Source organism: Phoca vitulina, unplaced genomic scaffold (assembly GCF_004348235.1).
Source record: "Phoca vitulina isolate PV1807 unplaced genomic scaffold, GSC_HSeal_1.0 scaffold59, whole genome shotgun sequence".
Taxonomy (NCBI): domain Eukaryota; kingdom Metazoa; phylum Chordata; class Mammalia; order Carnivora; family Phocidae; genus Phoca; species Phoca vitulina.
In genome coordinates, this window is record NW_022589762.1 from 1,981,006 (window position 1) to 2,004,381 (window position 23,376).

Sequence of the window (23,376 nt, forward strand, 5' to 3'; positions counted from 1 at the left end):
TTATCCTAAAAGAGAGAGGCAGAGCAGCTCAAAGCAAGCCCCTTCAAGAGCCGGGCAGAGTGTCCCAGAAGTGCAGTCACTGTCTGTAAGCCAGTGAAAGGGTGGCTTGATAATGGGGTGGTGGCGGCAGGCTGGCCCCCAACGGCCAGGATTTATGGGGTGCCTCGGATGTGCCAGGCACCCGCCAGCCTTCTGTGCCTGGCGCAGCCCTCGCCAGGCCTCCAGAGGGGCTGTGTCACCCTGACTCATGTGACTGATGAAGGACAGCCCAGGATCAGCCACCACGAGTTCTGGAATGCAGCCTGTCCTTCTGCTAGAAAGAATCATTTGACGCAACTCAAGTCTTCTGGGTGGAACCCGCGCTGAGAGGACAGGTCACAGCAGGGTCCCTGAGCTCGAGGGAGGCAACAGCCAGCAGACAGTTGCTGCCCAGAGACAGCGCGAACTTACAGTGTCCTAGTGACGTAGACAACACTGCATTGTCCAGGCCGCCAGGGGCCCTGGTGTATTTATCTGGCAGGGTCAGATCTGCGTGGGGAGGTGGCAGTCCCCGACACGTGGGAGGTGCTCTGCAAAAACCAGTGGGTGAAAGTGACAGAGCCACCACAGCTTTCCCCAACACCACCCCCCCACCTCACTTATTCAAGGATTGCCCTCTCCTGGGATTCATAGTGTGCTCTCAGCCTCCCCACCCACCACCCAACCACTGGCTCTTCCCCGGGTGCTGAGAAAGTGACTTGGCAATTTTTGTTTCCCCAGAAAGTCCAGGCCAGCCCATGGTAGTGACAGCCAGCACAGCTGTGGCCGTGACCGTGGACAAGAAGACAGCCATTGCTGCAGGTAGGAGCTGCCCTCTGCACCACGGCGGTCGGGGTGTTGTGAGTCGAGGTCAGGAACAAGGCACACGGGAATAGCAGGAGGACCCTGCCTGTGGTCCGCGAGGGCCACAGTCCTCCGGCCAGAGGTTTTCCCAGCTGAACGGAGGGACTGAGGGAAAAAGGAGTCTTCCCAAGCCATTTTGTTTATAAAACCTGAGATCCAAAAGAATTTATGAAGTCAAATGAAGCTCCGACAGGTTAAGACCCAGCTTCCTACCCTGTGTTGCCATTGACCTCAAAGGGGATGAGAGCACCCAGTGACCCTCCCCAGCTGCCCGGACGTGGTGGTTTCTTGGTACCTAAAAGAGTCCTTTGCACCTGGGCCTCCTTGCCTGAGCATGATCAGGCCTGTGTGGTGAAACCCTCCTTATCCTGGCTTCAGTTCCCATGTCTCAGCCCCAGCTCGGTTCTGCACAGCTGTGCAGTCCAGTGGGCGCTCAAGCATCAGCCATCACGGGTCCTGTCCTGCTTCCCCAGGGACCCCAGAGAAAGGACTCCGCAGCCAGAGGGGCGGGGCGGGGCGCAGGCAGGGCTGGGTGAGCCTTGTCTCCCCAGGCTGGGTTCAGGGCAAAGGAGGCGGGAGGAGCAGGCTGGGGTCTGGCTGAGATCGTCCAACCCTGACTTCCCACCAAAGGAAACACGCACCCCACCGGTGGCCTTCAGGATGCACCGCTCTAGCATTCGGAAGGGACTCGTGCCATCTCAGCAGCGTTTTTAAACTTGGACCACAGTGTGCTAACCCCAGACCCATTGCTAGGCCAAAACTGGACCCAAACTTGTTTCCCTCGAGCCTGTTCAGCGGTCCCAGCTGAGTGTGTCCCTGTCCTGCTCCCTCCGTGGCGTGGACCCTCTCAGCCCCTGCATACCCGAGAGTCTAGGAACAGAGGGGACACCGGGTCAGGCTGCTGGATGCGCTCTCCTGCACTCTCCAATTATTTGATATCATTTTTAACTCAGAGCTGAATTAGAGCCTCCAGGGGTTGCCATAGAAACCGTGTCCTGGTGCCTCTGGTTTAACTCACTGCAGACAATGGCTCTGAGGCTCCGGGGTGTGTGGATATGATAGGAAAAGAGTGGGGCACTAGAGACCTTACGCTTCAAGTTTTGGGGGGGTGTCCTTTTGTAATTTCCCCTCCCTGGACTACGGCTCAGCCTCCTTGACCCTGGGCCAGAGGAGCTCAAAGCAGGGAGGCGACCGGTGTGCTGTCCCGACAGTTTCATCCCTTGGAAACCGGGGGCACTGTACGCATAGGGGCTCCCGGACTGGGCAAGCACTGGTGGCTGATGGGTGGGCCGTATGGGTGATGGTGTGCCCTGAGCAAGAGGAGAAGGTAGAAGAAGGGCACTAGGCCCAACTACTGGGGCCAGGTACGTGCCAGATGTGCGTACCATGCCACGGGTTCCTACGGAAGGGCAGCTGAATGGAGAGGGATCCTTTTCATCTCTAAGCAGGTGATTTACCAAGAGGTGATGCAGAATTTCTAGGAATCTAACTTTTTGATCAGAATCCATTTTCAACTCCCCATGCCCTCCAGACCTAGTTGGGGAGTATTGCCCAGCATAATGATGGTGGCACCATAATCTGCAAGCGTGTTCCTCTAGCACATGCTGTGCAATACCCTTGTGCCCCCGTCCAGAGGCCTTTGGCGGTGAGCCTGCTGTCTGGAGCCGCGAGCGCTCCTCTCCTCAGGGCCCTGCCTCTGTGCGGATGGGTCTGTACGTATACACGCCGAACAGGGGCGCGTACGACACACCTACACATTACCCAGGCCTGTGCCGGGCTGCTGAGGGACCTTGGCCTCTGCTTCTGCAGCGGGGCTTGGGGAAGACTGTCTCTCAGGTCCGCTCTGCCTGTTAAAGCAGCACCCCACATTTATCACCGCCTCTAAAAGGCAAGCAGCCCAGCTCTGCTGGGAGTACCGCTGAACTCCAGGAAAGGGACCTGGAGGGCTCACTTCTGCCTACGGCTTGCTCCGGCCTCATTGGGATATCAGCCAAAGGAAAGCTCCTAGGAAGGAGATAATTCCATCCTGGTCTCCGAAGACTAATGAACCATAGAGGCCAGGCCCAGTCAGCCAGAGGCCAGTCCAGGTCTGGATGTGAGTCACTCCGGCTTGAGGTGGGCGAACAACCCCCAAGACCTTGTTCTCTGGCTCATCTCCTCTCTTGGTCTCCCCAGCCCCAGCCCTCCAGTTCATAATTCTGAGTCCCCACCTGCTGAGCCCTGGAAGGATCATATTTGTAAGTGCAGAGGGTCATCTGCCTGTCCCTACAGTCAGTTTGAGGGTGCAAGAGGAATATAAGTTAAACAGAGTTCCTCCTTCATGTTAGCAACACCCCCAATCTCACCAAGTCTCATGAAACATAATGAACAGCTCCTAGGGAGTCCTCCCGCCACCTCCCCTTACACAGCGGGGTCCTCTGGGCAAATGCACGCCTTCCTACCACATTGGCTCCTCTGCCCTTGACTGCCAGCGTGGACTGGCTCAAGCCAGGGCAGATGTGCACACAGCGGGCACTGAGCAGTGATGGTCTCCCGCTCACCTTCAGTCCCCAGTGCTGCACAGTGAAACCAGCCTGAGGCTCACGAATTCATACCGTCAGCCCAGCCCCCGGGTAACCTGCTGCACTCAGCTACAGACCCCGTTCTGATCCAGCTCAGCCCTCGACACCTGTCCCGGCGCTGCCCCCAGGCGAGGCCTCAGGCAGGAGTTTCCCATCTCTCTGATGGAGCTCTGGACATTGGGGTGAGGTCCTGCAGCACTTTTTGTAGTTGCCTGGGCAGGTAAGGGGGCAGGAAGCCCCTCTCCCAGAGCCCACATGCCCTCCCCACCCAAGGAAACCAAGAGGTACATAGGAAAATACAGTCTTTATTGTTCTTCTGAAACAACAAACCAGAAATATAATTTTGCCTTTAAAAATCTTCTGTCTCAGGCTGAAGATACCACCACTGACAATACCCACCCCTCCCCTCCTTTTCCTTTAGCAAATTCCTAGATCTGGTATCAGCTGGAAAGCCAAAAGAAGGAAGACTATGCCCCAGCCCCAGGGAGGCATGTTCCGCAGTCCACCAAGCAGCCTGCACTGAGGCCCTCGCTGTTCAAAGGCATTCCCTGCCCCCCCAGCCCCCCTCACCTACCACGGTCCTCTATGAGGTGGAAGGATCGAGGGGTGCAAGGCAAGATAGGCCTGCCCTGTCCTGCCCTGTCCCTCCTCAGAGCCTTGGCCTCCGCGTTCTGGAAGCCTCTTCCCAGGCCACCAGCAAGACCCCATCTTAGAGCCAGAAACCAGCCTGATACCTCCTGACTCTCCGTAAGCCATGGGAAAACGGGTGTCCAGCAGAGGGAGACCTAGTACTCATCTGAGATCAGACTCACGGGGCGGGGGACGACCTACAAAAGGGGACTCGTGACCCCCAAACCCCCGCACAGCCGTCTCCTCACCTGCCACCCCTTTGGTGTAGGCTACAGGTAACAAACAGGACCCCTGGCCCACGCTCTGGTTTGGAGCCCAGTCCAGGTGCAATTAAACACTCCAGGAAGCCAGACTGAGCACACAAAACCCTGGGAAGGAAGCCCAGCCCTGAAGCCTCTGGGCAGACCGTGCAGCCCTCTCCCCACCCCGGGGGCCTGCTTGGGGTCTGCTCAGGCACTGAGCTTCCGCGAGGGCCGTCTGCGTTCCCAAGATGCCGCCAATCGTGACCCAGTCCCTACCCCGAGGTCCCAGGCCCAGAGCTGCTGAAGATGGAGGGGTGAGGGGTACAGAGCAATGGTTCTTGGGCTGCAGGCTATAGGAGTGGAATTGGTGGGGGTCCCCACGGGGCCTGGCAGTGATGATGTCCTTAGACGGCGCTGAAGAAATGCCCAGTGGTATGTGCCTGGGCTCTCGGGAGGCTGCCATCCACACATGCTGCAGCTTCAAGGCCTCTGGGCCGGTGTCCCTGGAAAACCCAGCAGGAGAGGTGTGAGAGGGTTACCATGGTGACAGGCAGTCTCATCCAGCAGCACCACTCTGGCCCACTTCAGAGGATCTCAAAGGAATCCTTGTGTTGTCGGTGTGGGCGTCTCCCCCCTGTTGACTCGAGAAGGTTGCAGTAAGCAAGCAAAAGGGTCTGTGGCCTGAGGGCCAGAGACCCACAGGGGGGAGACAGGTCTCCACTCCCTGAGTTCTCATGACCTCTGTCTCCATGTGATTCTGTGTGCGTGAGAGACAGACAGACCGACAGACAGAGATTTCCAGGCGATGTAATTGCGCTGGTGATGCTGAGTGTGTGTGAGAGGAATGGGTGAAGCCGGGAGCAGTGTGGCTGGTGTGTGGCCTGTAGCAGGCAGAGGGACATGGTGGCTTCAGCAGGGGGAGTGTGTCCTGTGTTTCTAAGTGCTGGGTCCAGATGCCACGGTTGCTGTGATTGTACATTAGTGCTGGCGGCTCAAAGCTGGACCCAACTTGGACTCTGAAGGGCAGCTGAGAGTATCTTCCTGGCTTAGAAGGGGGTCACGGAAACTGGCCCCTGGCCCCCATATCCCTCCTCCCCACACCTACGTGCAGATGAGGTGCTATGAGCAGGAGGTAGGGAGAGTGACCCAGGGCAGGAAGGACAGTAGAGGAACACTGAGTCCAGAAGCCTGCACTTGCACACATAGCCTTCCTTCCCCATGGCCAGAAGCTTAGGGAGACGCCCCAGCTGTCCCAGAGACTCGGTGGCCCCGAGAGGGGCAGGAGCAGGAGCCTCTAGTGCAAGGGCGGCTTCCGCAGAGACTTGGAAGTTCATGGAGACAGCCGCACTGGGGCTTGTTTGCTGGAGGGCTGGGGGCACGCGTGCAAGAGGGGACTGCGCTGGAGGGAAGGGCCAGCGCTTACTGAAGCCATCCCCCGCATGCTGTCCCGGCCCTTCCTACCTAGGCCAAGTGGGGCTGGGCCCTCAGGCCACAGAAGAGATCTGCTTCTGGTCTTCGTGCTCACCCTCCGGGTCCCCCATGAGGGGCTGCCGCTTCTTGAGCTCCCGGTGGTACTTGGCCATGAGGGAGGCATAGATGCAGCCATAGGCAGCTGCCACCACCATCATGATGCACACAACGCCACAGACGACCCCCGCGATGATCACCGTGCCGATGGCCCGCCTCACGCTCACCGGCCGATACCGCTGCTTCTGGGGGCAGGCTGTGCTGGGCTCTGGCTCAGGCTCCGCCCCTGGCTTGGGCTTAGCGGGTTCAGGGCTGGCCTTTGTGCAGGGCGGCCCAGGAATATCCAGCCCAGCTGAGCTATTCTCGTCCTCCAACTGGGAGCAGTAGTTGAACATCTCCATGGGGACCACACGCATGTCCTTCCCCCTCAGCTCCTTGGGTAGGGTGCAGGCCAGCTGGTCCAGGCGCCCCCCTGCATCCAGGGGAGAAAGAAAGCAGGGGCTGACCAGGCATCCAGAACCTGGACTCCTTCTCCCCATCCCCAGGTCCCCAAAATGGAAGGCCCAGGAATGCAGTCGGTCCTGGATTCACATCAGTAGGAGAGGAAGGGAGACGAACAACTAGCATTTATGAAGCCAAGGACCATGATAGGTGAGGTACATATATCATGTCATTTCACCTGCACAGAAGCCATACAAAATGGATATTGCCATTATTCCCACTTTAGAGAAGCACACAACCATTTCAGTCAAGCCTGCTCTGTCCAGAGTCAAACTGACTCGCAGCAGTTCGGCACTGCTAACATGTGCTGGTGCTCAGGGAAGACTCAGCAATGCAAACAGAGTCCTGCACGGGCCACAGTTCTGCTCCTCTCCTTGCCCCTGAATCTGCCTGCTCCCCGCCCATCTGTAAACCCAGGACACTTCTTCACTATATCTTATCCCTCCAGAGTTCCTCCGTCTCACAGAAAAGACAAGTCAAAAGCCACTGCCCCAGCCACCACTTTTCCATATGGAAACTTTTGGTTGTCCAAGATTACCTCTTTGGAGTGGGGAGAAAAAAGGTTGGGTGAGAACGTTTGCCTTTTCCTCTTTAAGAGCAATCCAGCAGCCCACCAGCACCCCGACCACGGCTTCTCTGAGTGCAGTGGCATCTTGGGAGGGAGCCCTGAGACCCGTGAGGGCAAAGGAGAGGGGGCCAGGACCAACGAGGGGGTGTGGGCGGCAAGAGGTGCACAGGCTCATCATGACGATGGTGAGGCTGGACCATGGTGAGGTCATGAGAGGATATAGATGCAGAACACGGGTGGGGTGAGAGAGAAGGTAGCTCAGGAGAATCCCCTAGGAAGTCAGAGTCAGACTTTGTCCCTCTATCAGGTTCCAGTGAGATCTGGATGCGAGCAAGAGATCCCTTCCCAAATGGCTCCTGCCGAACAGGCTCCTGCCATCCCCTCCCTGCCAGTCCCTCTCCCAGAGCAGCTGCTGCACATCTCCTTATACAATAGATACGCTTTGCCTGGGATGCTGATGAAAACATCCCAGGAATTTTTTTTTAAGAAGTGCAAGGTTGAAAACAACTGTACTATTGAAAAGTTCCAAAAATAGACATTCCCACTCCATGCCATTTTGTGCTGAGAATTTAGTTCCTGATAACTATGTGAAAGGACAAGGACGTTGCCTAGGGATAATACATGGGGCTGAGACCCTTGGCCTCTAGTGCCCCCGTGCCACTGACTGCCTGGGGCCCCTGTGGCAAGTCTTACATCCAGCGCAGTGTGTCCAAGGGCCACCTTTGTACAGGCAGGAGCCAGGTGTTGAGATGGTGGCGACCTCATCTTCCTGCTCAAAGACCTGAGGTTGAATCCTGCCCATGTCATCTCATGCAAATTATTTAATTTATTTAATTGCATATGAGTCTTGGTTTTCTTGGCCATAAAATAAGAATGGCTGACTCGATTAACTGCTATAAGGATTAAAATAGATAATGTACATGAAAAGATATTTATAAACTGGAAACTATATAAGTATTAATTGTTATTTCCTGACTCACAAGAATGGGAGAAAGTATCATAGTGACTAACATTTTATGGCACTTTACAGTTTGTAAAAATTTTTTTAATTTTTTTAAAGATTTTATTTATTTATTTGAGAGAGAGAAAGAGAAAGAGAGAGAGAGGGAGAATGAGCACAAGCAGGGGGAGTGGCAGGCAGAGGGAGAAGCAGGCTTCCTGCCGAGCAGGGAGCTGGAAGCAGGGCTTGATCTCAGGACCCTGGGATCATGACCTGAACCAAAAGCAGACGCTTAACCGACTGAGCCACCCAGGCTCCCCTGTAAAATTGTTTAATTAACTAACACAGGAGAATCTCATGCAAATAATTGAGATTGTGGCTGGATATGAAACAAAAAGAGCAAGACTGATGAAAAGGATTGGCATTCTTTTCACATTGATTCGCTCATTCAGCAAGTACTCATGGAGCATCTACTTTGTGCTGGGCACCAAATTCTGTCTTATTAAGTCTGTTTAATATTATGACTACTAGTAGCAAATGAACAAATAAATGAATAGGTTTTATGGAGGACTTGCTTTATGCTAAGTACTTTTCAAGACACTTTACATGCTGATGCTCAGTCGGTTAAGCCTCTTGCCTTCAGCTCAGGTCATGATCCCGGGGTCCTGGGATCAAGTCACGCATCGGGCTCCTTGCTCAGCAGGGAGCCTGCTTCTTCCTCTACCCGCTGCTCCCCCTGCTTGTGCTCTCTCTCTCTCTGACAAAAAAATAAAATCTTTTTTAAAAAGACACTTTACATGCATTACTATTTAGTCCTCACAATGATTCTATCAGATAGCTGTTATTTGACCCATTTTACAGATGAGGACACTGTCACGGAGAGGTTTCTCAGGATCACACAGCTAGTAAGTGACAGAGCCACAAATCAAACCCGGATCTGGCACTTTTAACTACTACACTCACTTCTTTGCCCTCCTTTTCATTACATTTAATCATCTTATAGATCATTCTAGAACTTTCCCCAAAAGAGGGAAGGGAAAGAGTAAAACTAAAGCCATTTGGCTTCTTATTAAAAGCTTTGAATATAAAACTTCTTGGGAGAGTTGAGATCATCATCAAAATGAAAATTTGGTTTTATCTGTGGATTTAAATTATATTCCACCCTCCTGAAACTGTGGATATTTAAGAAATTGCTGTATTATTCAGACGAGCAAGGGTGGTTTTTCTTCCTCCTACCATGCCAGGGAAGCCCAGAGGCATACCTGGTGGGATGTAGAGAAAAATTATTAAGTTGCCTCACAATACCTACAGAAGTGAGATCAAGTTACAGTGAGTCAGTCTGAAAGAAAAAGAAGAGGAAGGAGGCTGGGAGCTGGGAGGGGCACACAGAGAAGAACGTGGAGCAGCACCAGCCTCTCTGCCCTGCCGATGGTTTGGAGCCCAGGCTGAGACTCTTCTAGCCCAGAGCTAGTGGAGAGGTAGGGCCACCCCCTTCTCCCTGGACCTCGGCCCTGAGTCAGCGCCCAGCCTCCAGGAAATGTGTTGGGCCAGGGGTGATTGTCCTGATTCCTTACATCCAGGCAGGACTAGCTGTTCTCACCTCGGTAGGAAAACCACTCCATCCAGTGCTTGAAATCACGCAGGTTACAGTCACACTCCCAGGGGTTGTCCCCAACCTGCAGCAGCTGCAGGCTTGCGAGGGGTTCAAACGTCAGCCGGTCCAGGTTCTGCAGACGGTTGGAGCGAAGTGACAGGGAGCGCAGCGCTGGGAGTCCATCAAAAAGGCCAGGGGGCAGCTGGGCCAGCCCGTTGATGGACAGGTCCAGGTGGCGGAGCAGGGGCGAGTGCTGCAGCAGGTCCCTGTCCAGGGTCCTGATGCTGTTATTGCGCAGCTGCAGCTCCGTAAGATTCGTCAGGTCCCCGAAAAGGGACCGGGGCAGCTGGTCCAGGAAGTTGTTGGATAAGTCCAGCCGCTGCAGGCTGGACAGATTGGCGAATGCCCAGCTTGGCAGGGCACTCAGCTTATTGTTCAAGAGTAAGAGGGTTCGGGTGGCAGCGGGCAAGTCGGGGGGCACCATGGTGAGGCCTAGGCCACTACAATCCACCTCCAGGCTGCGGCTGTCACACTTACAGGAGAAGGGGCAGGCAGGGAGGGCCTCCACAGCATACAGCATGATCCAGCAGGTGATCCCTGGAGGGGAGGGGGACAGACAGGCGGAAAGAAAGCCACAGGCGGGGAAGGGGGGTTACCATCTCCTGCTTCGATTCCCGATTCCCGCCTTTCTAATTTGTAACATAATGGCCTCTTGACTTTATCTGCTTTGGCCTAAGCCATGATCAATGCACAAACCTTTACGGACCACATAAAAAGATAATTAACCAACCCGAAGCACGTCTATATTACTGGACATCACATGGTGTCCGCAGGGCTCTTGCCTCACAGCACATCTGGCAAAGAAACCACTTTAGTGGAGTAAGATCCTGGAGAATGGCAGGCCTGAGTGCAAAGGACGAGCAGTGCTGTTCCACAAGGAGGCCCCAGCTCATGGGGCCTCCCCTGGTTGATCTCCTTGGGAGCTCAGGCCCCACTGCTACCATAGATGTTGACAAAACAAAGGATGTAAGGATGTCAAAGAAACCTGCTCCCTTGTTCCTCTCCCAGTGTCACAGAGAAAGGTTCTCTTTCCAAAAGAAAATAGCCACATTGTTGCTTCCTTCCGCTCCGCACCCCCCACCCCCAACTTGGAGCTGCCCTAGGCTAAGACACACCGTGGAAGAGGGAGAGCACAAAGAGGTGCTCCTACCCCTGCCCCCTGCAACCTCCCATGTGCTGTCAGATCCAAGAGGGGGGCCAGTAACAGCATGAAGACCAGGAGCCCATCTAGGGTCCCACTCCAGAGACCACAGTAGAAATGATGAGGATAAGATGCACAAATCCACTTCCATGCTGAAGAACACTTGGGCACAAGCCACTGCAAATCATAGGTTCTAGGAGAAGTTTCATATTTGTTCTCACTCTAAAACCAACCATGCGCTTAGGTTGGGCTCCTGTTCCTAAAGGCTGCAGGGTAGCATTTCTGCAGGATAGACCCATTAACAGCATTCCTTTTGTGGTCCCATGTTTTGCCCAGGACCCCTCTGAGTAAGCAGCCTCAGAGTCTAGCCTGGGGAAGGGCTGGGGCGTCCTCAGAGAATAATTACAACAGAGCAGCTCATTCCATGGTTCAGCAGCCCTTTCTCAGAGGGACTGCCAAACTCCCCTCAAGTGTCTTCCTGAGTCTCATAGATGTTTGCTCACTGTGGAAGAGAAAATGGGTAAGCTCAAAATAGTTCAACTTCACCAAGTCAGCACCCGGTCTGGCAAATTACTGGCTCCATCTTGGATGTGGGATTCATGCAGATCTGACAGCACAGGGGAGTTTATAAGGGCAGGGTGGGAGTGCCCTTTTGTGCTCTGTCTCTTCCACACGTGGCATGTCTTAGCCTAGTATAGCTCCAAGTTGGGGGTAGGGGTGCAGAGGGGAAGGAAGCAGCAGTGTGGTCATTTTCTTTTGGAAAGAGAGGCACAGAGGAAAGACCCTAGCCAGGGAAGTGATGGAGAATCAGACCCAGTTCATGGCCCAGGTGACCGCACTCAGAAAGGCAGCCACCCCGACTTGAGCACCTGAATGGGATGGTCTTGAGTCTGTGTCTGGCAGATGTCTGGTTGTCTGGTGTCCCCAAGAACAGAGCTTGAAGGAACAGTGTGGGACTGTTCTCCCCCCACACTTGTGGGGTCAGTGACAGCTGAGAGACGGACTGCAAGGCTGACACCTGAGCCTCCTCATTCTCAAGAGGAACGAGCACAGTCATGGCCATGGAAGCCAACCAGTGACCCTTCCTGGCCACATGGGGTCACCTCTCACCCTCTTACCCCTCTGAACCCTTCTGCTGCCAGGTCAGCCTGCCCTACCCTACCCCGCACCATGCCATTTGAAAATCAACATTCTTCAGACCTCACTTTCCCCAGAAAAGAAGTCAATCCATCCAGCTTCCCTCACAAAAGGATCATAACCAGAAGCCATTATTCCCCCCACCCCTGAAAATTCCGGGTGACATAAAAGCTCTGGTGACAAGAAAACATAATCCTGTATTGCGAGGTGTTGAGTGATTCTAGAATGAGTTTGAAACGGGATCTGAGTGGCTCAGGGATCAGCCGCTCTCACATGGTGAATAATTCAGGCTGCTCATGTCCTGCAGCTGTGTCACCGGGCCAAGTGTATGAGGGGAGAAGTCAGGCAGAATAATGTCCCTAAGGACTATTTCTTACCTATTACCATGTAGCCTTGCACAAGCCAGTCCTCACTGACCTGGGCCCTTTCCCTCTACTGAAGAGAATTCTCATGGCTTCTTTCAGCCTGACAACTTACAAGGCTTTCTTACAGGAAATGGAGACCTCAATTTCCCCATATGCAAGAGGAAGGCTGGGACCCAACCCCTATGGTCCTTCCAACACCGCAATCCAAGAGCTCTCTAGTTCCCTCCATTTCAGAGCTAGGAAGACTGAGACAGAAGTCTCCAGGTTCACCCAGCATTGAAAGACAAGAGGGAGACTTGCCATTAGAGCAGCAGGACTCCCACAAGCCAGACCGCTGGGGATGGGGGTAGACTTCCTGGGCGCAGGAACAGACCCACCTGGAGACACAGAACCACCGTCATGGCCTCCAGCTCCTGATTCAACCACTAAAGCTCTCAACGGCAACTCTTTCTTTGGCTGCCACAGATGCCAGTACCACAGGCAAGACTGTAGAGGGTAACCACTGGCTTCCCGGGCCTTGGGCATCCCAGAAAGATCAGAGCTTCCTGCAGCCTGGTGTGCATCACTTCGTGCCAAGCTAGCCCCTGCCACCGGCCCCCGCCCCACTATACTCACAGGAGATCTGCCTCCACTGCAGGGCAAGCCTGGACCTCTGCTCGGGGCCACTGCCCCGAGTCAGCATGGTGAATGCCACAGCTCTTACGGCCCTGCACCTCTGGGGAGAGAGGAGCCCCTCGGTGTGTGCTGCCTGTCAGTCCTGAGAGAGAGAGAGAGAATGAGAGCTGAGCAGCACTCGAGGTCCCGTTCCAGCCCAAGGGTTAAGGAGAGGGCCCGGTGTCTCTTTACACTCCTTGTCATTCCCTCTCCTGTTCTTCTCAGCTATGATTCCCGGGGTGGGGGAAGGAGAAGAACGAGGGGCAGAGAAGCCAGGACACCTTCCCCCTCCCGGAGTGACTGGGGTGGCAAGGAGGGCAGGCTCCGGCCTGTGGCCCAGTGCTGAGTTCTGCCTGTGGGACGCAGAAGTCACCAGCGGTGGCCTCCCTAGTGTCCCTCCCCTGCCTCTCCTGTTGCCTCTCTGGCATGTTGATCTCTAAAATGCTTTGGGGCCACATGGCCTCCTTTGTGAGCTTTCCTCCATATCACAGGTGGGGACACTGAGGGACGTATCTACTAGGTAAGCAGAGTGAGGCCATAGTAACACCATTCCCGGGCCCAGCGCTGCTCTCACCATGGCCCCCGAGGGGGCAGAGTCTGCTGCTGTGTCAGGCGTGAGGCCCAGGCCCTGCTCCTGCTGCCGGCTGGCCTCCCGCTTCCCCTCCACCTTCGCCTGAGAGGTGAGGTGCGGTGCTCTGTCTTCCGCCCGCTGGTCTATAATAAGATTCATCAGCTCAGGGAGTTCATGCTGCAGCAGCTGTTTGTGCAGGAGACAGGGACAGGAAGGAGAGGATGAGATTTCGGAGCCGAAGGAGGGCTGGGAGCAGGCCTGGGGAGGCAAGAAAGCAGTTTTCTCTTGCAGATGACAAAAGAGGGGTAGTCACCCTGTCTAGGGTCTCAGGACCTGCCCTGCCCCAATCCTAAGACTAGGAAGAGGGACACCTGCCCTCCTGTGGTCCCCATTTCCTTCCAGGTATGGCTAAGGCCCTCAGACAGAGGCCAGAGCCTCCACTCTCCCAGCCCCATCAGAGGGATGGGAAAGGGGACCGTGGTGCCACTGCAGCAGGCAGGGACAAGGTGCGGAAGGGCGTGGGCATGGGGAGGGAAGACTCTGCCCGCAGCCCAGCCCCTCCTGCCCCCAAAGGGCACCATCCCATCAGCCCACCGCTCTTGGCTGGCTCCTTTGTTGCCTGCTCATCCCTCCGTGATCCCCGGTCACAGCCTCCCCTCTCACTCACCCCGCCCCGCCGTCTCCCCACCACCACCCCCACCACCAGCCCCCCACCCACCCCCCCACCCCCACCCCCCGCCAATCCGGAGAAGCCAGAGGCAAAGTTAAGCAGGCAGCTGAGGAGGTGGAAGGACTGCTGGGAAGCTAACTCGTTCAGCTCTGAAATCTCTGCCTCCGGTGAAGCGGGTTTCCCTCAGGCATTTCGGGTCCTGCTGCAGCCCCTCAGTGCCTCGCCAGCCCCCACTCTTGAATGGAGCACCTCCGGTCGCAAAACCCACTTAAAACCCAGCAACCCCCGCAGGCCCTTCAGCTGTGCTCTCAGCAAGGGCAGCCTGGGGCGGGGAGGGGTCTTGGCTTTGGTTATCCCCCTCCTGCCCTGGGGTGGGGGGGTGGGCTCCAGGTTGTGCCAGCCTCCCAAGTGTTGTGACACGAGAGCCCTGCCGTGCAGTGTGGGGAGCAGCCCGGGTCCCCACACTGCCTCTTGGATGGATCCCCAGGCCCTGGGCTGAGGCGTGAAGGAGATGGGAGCAGCTCAGGCGTCTTCTCCAGCGGCTCTCTCTCCAGCCCAGGTGGGCAGGCCTCTGGTTCACTGCCGGCCCCGCCACTCCCTCGCTGGGCAACCTTAAACAAACCGTGTAAACTCTCTGAGCCTCAGTTATCTTATCTCTCAAAGTGGGGACGGTAAGACTTCATGGGTGGAATCTCGGGGCAGATCAATTTAATTAAGGGAGGAGAGTTAACATTTACTATATTTAGGACACACTACCTTAGAAGATCATTCAGGCGAACGTGCCCAGCCTGGACTTGAGCCCATGATAGCTGTGAGGAAGCCCCAGTTCCCTTCCTCCTTGCAGCAGTTCTAGGTGACACCTCTTTCCTGGTCCCACCAGCCTCACACATGGGTCTACTTCTCTATTCCTGAGCAGATGGCCCATGGCAGGATGCTCATGGCGGGGCACGCTCACACGCACAGGCCTTCTGGACCTCCGTCCCAGACAGCGGTGCCCACCCTCTCTGTGTCCCTCAGGCCCTGACCCTCGGAACAATCTCGGACTCCAGCAGGAAGCCTCACATCCAGAGCTCACAGCACCCACACAATATTAGGCACATTGGAGGCCATCCAAGGCATGGAGGTGATGACCAACTTGCCCAAGGTCACATACTAGATCAGAGGTAGGTCACCGGCTTCGGAGTCTGACTGCTCATCCACTCCCTGGTGACTGTCACCCAGCAATGGCCCTTATGGGGAGACACTTATGTGTGCACAGAGCAGGGTGCACATAGGCTCCCAGACACATGCTTGGAGCTCCCAACACAGCACATGGTGCAAACACACCCACAGAGAGCTGTGCAGTTAGGCACGTGCTCACACACACACACGCACGCACACACGCATGCACACACGCATGCCCGGCTGGCAGCCCTCCAGCACTCCCCCTCAGATGCCAACACTCAGCCAGCAAAAGCCCCCAGCAGACAGATGTACAGGGACACTTCCAACCTAGGAATAAGGTCTAACGAAAACCCCGCGGGGCAGCCCCTACCCCAGAACATTTTCTCTACTCAGACTCAGAGGGGTGCTCAAGACCCAAGCCAGGCTTCTGCTCCCGCCCTTTCCAGCTTTTTGCAAGGAGACAGGCGGCAGAGAATCCCTCTCGCCCAAGCCCAGGCCCTGCTTCCACCTGAGCCTGCTCCCCTCTGTTTCAAGCAGGCTCTCCTTTTCCACCCCACCCACCGATCCCAGACCTCAGTGTCACCCCAATAGTGATCCCAGGGTTGACCAGCAAGCACCAGTCAGTGGAGACAGCGGCCTTAAGCAGGTCCTGATGCCCCACCCCCAGCCTTGGATGATGTCAGCTGTACAAAACCAGTCAGGCAAGTTGCCACAGTGCAGACCCCCAGGCGTCATCTTCCGAGGTGACAGGACACTGTTGACCCCAGCATCTCTGGAGAAATGTGATGAAAACAAAGTCCCCCAGGTCCATGGCGGGGGAGGGACAGGGGTACCTGTGCTCCCTACGGAGCCGACTCCTTGGGCACCATGGAAGTGACCTTTAGGGAGATACGGGGCTAGAACCCAGCACTTCCTGGCTGTTTGGCCCTTTGTCCACAAGCACACCTCCAACCCAAGGACCCCTTCCCACCCCCAAAAGCATCCAGCCTCATTAGGAAAGGGGGTGACCTACATTAGGAATGCAGCTGCTGCAGCAGGCGCTGACCGGTGCTGGAATAGATGTACACTGTCTGAGAGGGAAGTCCCCACCCAGGATGGAGAATGGGGGACAGAAAAGAGCAGGGTTTGCCGGAGCCCCCAAACCCACCAGAAAGATCTCCAGGTCCCACAGCCTCGTGGATGCTGGACTTGCTCCCAATCCTCACGCGGCTCATTGTCTCAGTCCCAGGGACAGAGACACCAGAGAGAAGGGCTGGGCCCCAGCAGGGCACTGGGCCTCCTTTGCTGGAATGGAGGGTGTGGCCGAAGAGCTACAAGCAATCAAAGGCAGAACCCCTGAGAATCCTTTGCTACTCGGTGTGGTCCCTGGGCTTTACCTAGGAATTTCTTAGATGCAGACTCTCAGGCTCCACCCCAGGCCCACCCAACTAGAATATGAATTTTAACAAGATCCCATACTCAAGCTTGAGAAGCACAAGACAGATGGCTTCTCTCCCAGCAGGCCCTGGTACCTCCCGGGAGGCCGTGCGGGTCTGTCTCCCAGGCCCCATCTTGGGAATGGCCGTGACCTGGGCACAGCGGGGAGGATACTGACCTTAACCTCCTTCAAAAAGCCTCTGTATGGGGAGGAGGGATGACCATAGCCACAAACACCTGTATGTAGTGTTCTTAGTCCTCAGAACAACTCTCTGAGGTTTTACAGATGGGGAAAACTGAGGCAAAGGAAATTAAGTAACTTGCCTCAGGTTAGGCCACGGAAGAATGAATACAGCTTTGGGCACGAGCAGTCTGGCCACAAAGCTACCAACTCAGCTGCCTTTGTAGGCTTCTGGCTCCGTCTGATCCGCTCACATGCGGAGGTTCCAGGTGTAGGAAAGAAAGGCGAAAACGGGAGAGGCAACATTTTGTTTGTACAGTGCTTCACAGTTTATGCAGCATGTCCTCATCCCTGATCTCACTGGACCCGAGGCAGGCATTCTGCTGCCCCTCCTGCTGGTGAAGAAACCAGCTGAGCTGAACTGGACTGAGACACCAGCCCAGTGCCCCCTCCCAGGCCCCTCCTTCCAGTAACATCACCAATGCAGTGCGGAAAAGCCTCAGGTGGCCAAGATCTTAGGAAAGAACCTGGACGGGGCTTTCTAGAACCCCTTCCGGCGGAGGGCTGGGTGTTGAGGTGAGGAGAGAAGCCAGGGGTGGAGGGTAGTGACAGAACAGGAGGCAGCAGTAAGAGCAGAAAGCTCCACGTGCTCCTGCCGAGCTGAGTGGGTGCAGCAGCATCCCCTGGGGCCTGGGGGTGGGAGCTGCTTCCCCGGTGGAGCACCTGTCCTCAGCCCCATGGGCGAGGAGCAGCCTGCTGGAGCCCCCAAACCCACAGAGTGCTCAGGTTGGATGGTGTGGGGCGGGGGCCTCTCTGTGCTCCCGCCCCTTCAATTTCTCCTACAGACAGAGGTTAATCTTCCAAGCAGAGCTGGCTCAGACCTCAGCTAGAAACCTCCAACACACCCACCACCAGCCTGGCGTCCACACCTTCCTCTGATGCTTCTGTCATGTCCGTCTCCCCAGGTCCAGTGTCCAAACCACACAAGCGCTTAAAGCCCACTGAACCTCAGCCTGGGGGTCCCTGACTCAGGACATCATGATGGCCCTGCCATTTGCCTCCACCGGAATCTCCCTTTGGTCAAGTGTCCCTAGTTGAGGACAAGGCTTCTGCATGCCCTCGGCATCCAAGACTCACAGAACTGAGACGCAGAAAGGGCCTTCGCGGTCACCTGCGCACCCACTTCACTCTGCAGACAGGTGAAGGTCACAGGCGGGTGAGAGGCACCAAGAGGGTGTAGGGGGACCTGGACTGCAGGATGGCCTGAGCTGAGCCCTGTTTGGTGGGGACCGTGCAGGGCTGGCCTCTCCACCTGCTGCCTCCAATCTGGCCATCTGGGCCCTTCCAGGAAACATGCTCAGTCTCTTCCTGCCTGTCACCCCCATAACACACACTGCCCAGGCAGCGCGGAAGCAGGTTTTAAAAAATCTCTCTGTACTTGGAACTGGCCAACCTTTCCGGTTCATTTTAAAACACATACCCCATTCTCACCCCAAGCTTCCTGCATCCTGGTTTCCTTGTTGAATATTCCTAGTCCCAAACAGATCTTCTGGGAATCAGAACAGAAAGGCCCCCTGAGTCATTCCTCACTGGAGCCCCTCTCCATTGTGAACAAACTAAGCTTGCTCACTGAGGCCATGGCTATGGGCGCAGGCCGTGGCCTTGGGCAGGGGGCAGAAGAGGCCTGATCTGGAGTAGAAGGAGGGAGACCCCGAGAAAGGTGAGACTGCCTGAGACAACCCAGATACCCCAACATTACATAAAGGCCCTCCCCTGCCTCCATCCCATGCTACCCATCCTGCCCAAAGCAGCTCCACCCGACCTCTCCTTGGCTTTGGTGCCTAGGAAATGGGAACAAGGTTTGCTCATCCAGACCCCAGACACAGCTTCCAGCCAAACCCCAAAGAAACCAGATCGGTTGCTTAAGAAACGTCCCTCCCTCTCCTGCCACCCCCAGGCTGGCTTTCCTGGGCTCCCTCTTTTGGCAGTGCCAGAGACTGTGGCAGTGGGGAGGTGGGGTGGGAAGAGCAGGAAGCTGCTTCGGGTTTCCCTCCTGCTGGACTTCCCCGCCCCCCCCACGTGCTCAGCCTCCCCACCCTCTCCCCCCCACCCCCCCCGCCGCTGTAGTTATCTAAGCTGCCGGGCGTCAATCTGAGTCATGCCAAAGCAATGCCCTATGCGCCCTGAAAGCCAGGTGCCACTCTCACCATCCCTCCCACCCACTACGACAGCTTAGCTCAGGGAAAAGACAAAGTAGCCCCTGGAACCGAGCTGGGTGGTTGGGACCCCCAGTCAGACCTCCCTCTCTGCATTGTCAAAATGGGCCTGGGGCTGCTGAGAGCCCCTTTCCTACTCCAACTCAGGATGTCCATGCCCTAGTGGGTCAGGACGCCAGGCGGGCATGGCCAAGCTGTACACCACCCACTCCCCCGAGGCTGAGTCCACAACTCCCACCAAGGAGGCACAAGGCTTCTCAACCCATTTATAGCTAGAGGACCCAATGTGTAGCTGGGGAACACCCTGAGTGTGTTCTCACAAGCCTGGTTCCACCCCCTGTCCCTGGGCCCCTGGAGGGCTGGGAGCAGGGCCTCGGGCTTTGCCAAGGAAGAGTTGCAAGGCTTTTCTCCCTTGTCCACTCCCAGCCACGCCCCCACCAGAGAGGCTTCCCCCACAGCTGCGTGGGGCCACGTCCAGCCCGGGAAGGGCTCCTCTGCACCCTTGTCCAAGGACAGCTGCCTGGAGGCCAGCAACCCCACGCTGAGAGCATCCTGCAAAGAGGCCGGGCCCCGAGGTCTATCCGCATACCTCAGACAGCTCAGTCCTCCAGCCTGCCACCACCACCCCCCCCACCCAGCCGCCCTCTGTACCAGCCCTGTCACCAGCATCCCCTTTCCCATAGCACCCAAGCTCATCAGGCTGTGAATGCTGAGCCGGGCAGGCAGACGGCACAGGGCTCTTGGCTGGCACTCTCTGTGCTGCGGGGACTGGTTTCTATGCCACCCGGGCCTGTCATCTGGCATTAGCACTGCTCTCCTCTCCCCTCCCCTGTCCCCGCTGCCCCCTCCCCAGCAGAACCCCAGCTCACCTCCCCAGTGCTGAGAGGTCAGAGTAGCCCTGTGCCCTGTGTCTCTGGGCTGCCCCGATGTCCAGTCCTGAGCACTTCCCCAACCCCGGCAACTGCTCCCAGGCAGGAGGTAACAGCGGCTGTCTGTGCAAGCCCAGGAGATCCAGCAAAGATGGGCCCCATTCCCTGTGTCCCAGCCACCCTGCACCCCCACCGGCCCGTCATGCCTTCCCTCCAGCGTACAACACTCACCTTTCTTCACCCTGACCGCAGGCTCCTTAAATCAAGTAGCTCTAAACCGTCCAGTGAGACCCTCCCGGGATTCCTGGAGAAATCCAGACAGCACTGCCAAGCAGAGCGCAGTGGGCACTGAGTCCCCAGTCCACCGGGAGCGGGGACCTGGCGTGCAGCACACAGCTCCGGGGAGAAGGAATGCCTGCTGCTGCCGCTGCCAAGGGGACGGGGCTGCTGGGTCAATAACAAACTGAGAAGGAAAGAGGGAGGGACAGAGGGAGACAGATAGGAGCGGGGAAGAAAGGGGAGAGGAGAGCGCGCGCGCGTGTGCGCGAGCAAAGAGACAGAGCAATGGAGTGACAGCTGGGGGTACATCTGTGATGACAGCGACAGCAGCACACAGAGGCGAAGGCACGCTCGGTACGCGCGCGCACACATACACACACACACACACACCAGAGGAGCTCACGGCCAGAGGGCAGCGCTCACCCTTGAAATGTGAGAAAAAAGGCACCTATGGATTAATCGCTTCCAACTGGAGAGGAGGAAAGCTGTTGAACGCTGTTTTCCCGCGGACCTCCATCTTCCTTCCCCATGCTCCTCCAAGCTCTCCCTGCCCCGACCCGCCCCCCTCTGGGTCTCTCCCCTCTCCCCTCCTTCCCTTTGGCGAAGAGGGGCAGGACCCAGGCGGCAGGAGGCCCCTAGGAAGCGGCCTTGGTCTCCCGTTCAGAGCTATGCAGGGCAGTGTCTTCCATCCTGCTTGTGGAGAAGGAAAAACTGAACCCTTTTCCCGGTCAAAAGGTGATTTATTCCAGAGAGGGTAACTGGAGGGGTGCACAGGGCAGCCCATCTGCCTGGCAGTCCTCCAGAGAGGGCCTTGAACCACGCAGAGCTGGTGTCACATGGTCACACACAGGTCACTGAGCCTCAGTGACCCCAGCCCGGGGCTACTTAGGGGGGTACAATGCCCAGTGCCGGAGCAGATAGGCTGTGCGCTCAGGGGCGGCTGCAGCTGGGTGACAGGTTGTCAGTAGGGCCCCGGGGGGGGGGGGGGCTCTGGAGGAACCCTGGATAAATGCAGCCCCGCCCCACCATGCTGGGCTTTTCCAGGCTCCTTGCTCTTATCTAGATGGGGTAGGAATGGAAGGGAAAAAAGCTGGTATTCAAGAATTCAGAAGCCTCGTTACTAACCAATCAGGACAAAGAAGTTGGGGAAATTGATATTGCAGGAGATGGCAAGCGTGTGATCCAAAGGCAAAGGAAGCCAGGGACTAAGCCAAAGGAAGAGCACAGCCGGGAGCACAGACCCTGAAGTGACCCTTCTTTGAATCTCTTAAAATCTGCCTGACAAGAATATGGCATAGTGTGTTGCCAGTATGTCAGGGATATCCCAGCGTCCCTCTTCCATTTCACCTGTGTTTCTCGTTCCTTGAGGGGGGGTGGGGGGCGGGTTCACCATCGGTGGGGGGGTGCGGCAGGAAGCAGGTCAAGAAACTCCCCTGACTCAGGATGCCTCTGGCAGACGCTCCTGCACCTCCTTTCTGTCTGCTCTGCTGGACAACACAGCAGCGAGGGCTCAGACTGCTGTCCCAGGAGGAGAGAGAGCATCTTCTACCTCCTAGTAATTCCCTGCCTCTCACCTACCCAGTTGTCACGTGCATCCTACCTTCAAGCTAACTGCACCCACTTGCCTCTAAACAGAGTCTGCTTCTCCAGCTCCTTCCCTGAGTCTGGAACACTCTCCTTCCCCATGGGTAGCCTTCCCCCTCTTAAAAACCCAACCAGAAAGTCACCTCCTTTACGAAGTTTCCCTGGGCTAGCCCACAGACTTGACTTTCTCCAATCTATAGCCTTTCTTTGGGCCATCCTTGTGATTCTTATTGCAGAAAATGTATAGTAGCTTTCTGTGATGTGGTTTATCTTCTTTCATATACTATGAGCTGTTCCGGAAGACGGACTTTGCCTCTCCCATGCTCCAGTGCCTTCTTGTCAGCTGAACGAGGGATACAAGGGAAGAGCCCAAGCCTAGGTATCAGAGGACCCAGAGTCTAGACTCTGTTGCTCATTAACTAGCTATTAGTTAGTTAATGAACCTGACAGCCCTGGGCCTTGGTTTCCTGCTCTGTAGAATGAGGAGTTAGAATGATTGAGATCTTTAGTCTCCCTTCTGTTACTGGCACTCCATGACCTTGAGCATCTGCTGGCTCCCCGGCCTGTAGGTATAAAAAATGGGCCCCTCCTAGCCTCGCAGCTCTTGATCAGTTAAACAGTCTCTGGGCTGAGAAGGGGGAAGGACAAAGGAGATATGAGAGCTAGGGGGTAAAATGTGGAGGTGCTGACCCCTGGGAGCACGGCTCCCGACAGGGATCACTTCCCTCTGTGTGTGTGCGCGCGCACACGCACGCGCACAGCTGTTTTGCTTTGCCGTCTGTGATGACAAAGCAGCACTGAGGTGACATCCAGGCCTCGGAGCAAAAGAGGTACATCTTGATAAGCCATCTGCTACCTGTGGTCTTATTGAGGCTCTTTGTTAGGTTGTCTGACAGCCAAGCAGACAGGTTGCTTTGGAGGAAGGCACGAGATCATTGTGGAGAGGCAGAGATCTTTGTGCAGAGGCAGGGGAGAGAGAAGGGCAAGAGGAGACCCAGGGGAGGGAGAAGGACAGGCCCGGCTAGGGGCAGGAGGAAGGGGATGTCATTTTTCGACCTCTATCAAATTGTGGCAGGACCTGGGGGACAAAGGTCAGGCTCTGAAACAAGGACCAATCAAGCCCAGGTGAGAGGGGGAGGTCTCTTAATAACCCACAGGGGGAGCAGCCCAGAAAGGCCAGGTGCCTCACATTCCCTCAACCCCTTTGCTTGGATTTCTCTGCACCAGGAGGTCTGAGCCTGTCTGCAAACACAGTACCATGAGGTATTGTCTCCTGCACACAGCAGGCTGATAGGAGGTACTGGGAGGGAGGCTGGCCAGCCTGGTGCTCCCCTGACATGGGGGGCCAGTGAGGTTCTGACAATGGCTGACCACCTGAGCAAGCAGAACAGGGACCCAAGGGTCACGCTGGCAGGTCTCCCAGGAGAGAAGAAGGCTGGGCTCTCTCAGTGTCTGGGGTGGAAAAATGCAGTTTGGGTTGTAAGGCAGGAGTTGAACAGGACTTGAAATGATGAAAGCCATTAGGCAGAACAGACAGCTTGTTGCTGAACAGGCTCCCATGCCCCTCACTCCCTCCCCCATTCTGTCCTCCGCCCCGGACCCCCCTCCCACCACCACCAGGATCTAGTGCTTCCTGCCCTGAGGAAGTTCTCTTTGTCTCACCTGAAGTCCCCATCCCTTAGCG

General features: G+C 56.2%; 2 protein-coding genes across 8 annotated transcripts in view; one reads left to right on the forward strand and one right to left on the reverse strand.

Moving 5' to 3' along the window:
• CACNA2D4 (calcium voltage-gated channel auxiliary subunit alpha2delta 4) overlaps positions 1 to 23,376 on the forward strand; it is a 123,528-nt gene that overhangs the window by 77,687 nt on the left and 22,465 nt on the right. Inside the window, exon 26 of the mRNA XM_032390745.1 lies at positions 760 to 840. Within this exon, the coding sequence (XP_032246636.1) occupies positions 760 to 840 (81 nt within the window). The remainder of the gene's footprint in view (positions 1 to 759; positions 841 to 23,376) is intronic.
• LRTM2 (leucine rich repeats and transmembrane domains 2) lies at positions 3,733 to 20,789 on the reverse strand. 7 transcript variants are annotated; one of them, XM_032390931.1, is made up of 7 exons: positions 20,557 to 20,789; positions 20,061 to 20,153; positions 13,317 to 13,571; positions 12,704 to 12,845; positions 9,392 to 9,982; positions 5,777 to 6,254; positions 3,733 to 4,818 (listed from the first exon to the last, which is right to left on the reverse strand). In XM_032390931.1, exons 4-6 carry the CDS (start codon positions 12,768 to 12,770, stop codon positions 5,800 to 5,802), a joined length of 1,113 nt encoding a protein of 370 aa, XP_032246822.1. In that variant the 5' UTR covers positions 12,771 to 12,845; positions 13,317 to 13,571; positions 20,061 to 20,153; positions 20,557 to 20,789; the 3' UTR covers positions 3,733 to 4,818; positions 5,777 to 5,799. The 7 variants fall into 7 exon arrangements, with proteins under 7 accessions (XP_032246822.1, XP_032246820.1, XP_032246823.1 ...); XM_032390929.1 differs by having other exon boundaries at positions 20,532 to 20,789; XM_032390932.1 differs by lacking the exon at positions 20,557 to 20,789 and adding an exon at positions 16,295 to 16,457 and having other exon boundaries at positions 13,317 to 13,499; positions 20,061 to 20,468.

What these genes read in the sequence shown, in the direction of transcription:
- LRTM2 (XM_032390931.1), bottom strand. Translation starts at nt 12,770, where the DNA reads ATGCTGACTCGGGGCAGTGGCCCCGAGCAGAGGTCCAGGCTTGCCCTG. An exon ending in GCAGTGGAGGCAGATCTCCT is followed by an intron (nt 9,983 to 12,703) that starts GTGAGTATAGTG and finishes CCTCCCCTCCAG; the next exon opens with GGATCACCTGCTGGATCATG. An exon ending in GGAGTGGTTTTCCTACCGAG is followed by an intron (nt 6,255 to 9,391) that starts GTGAGAACAGCT and finishes CCCTGGATGCAG; the next exon opens with GGGGGCGCCTGGACCAGCTG.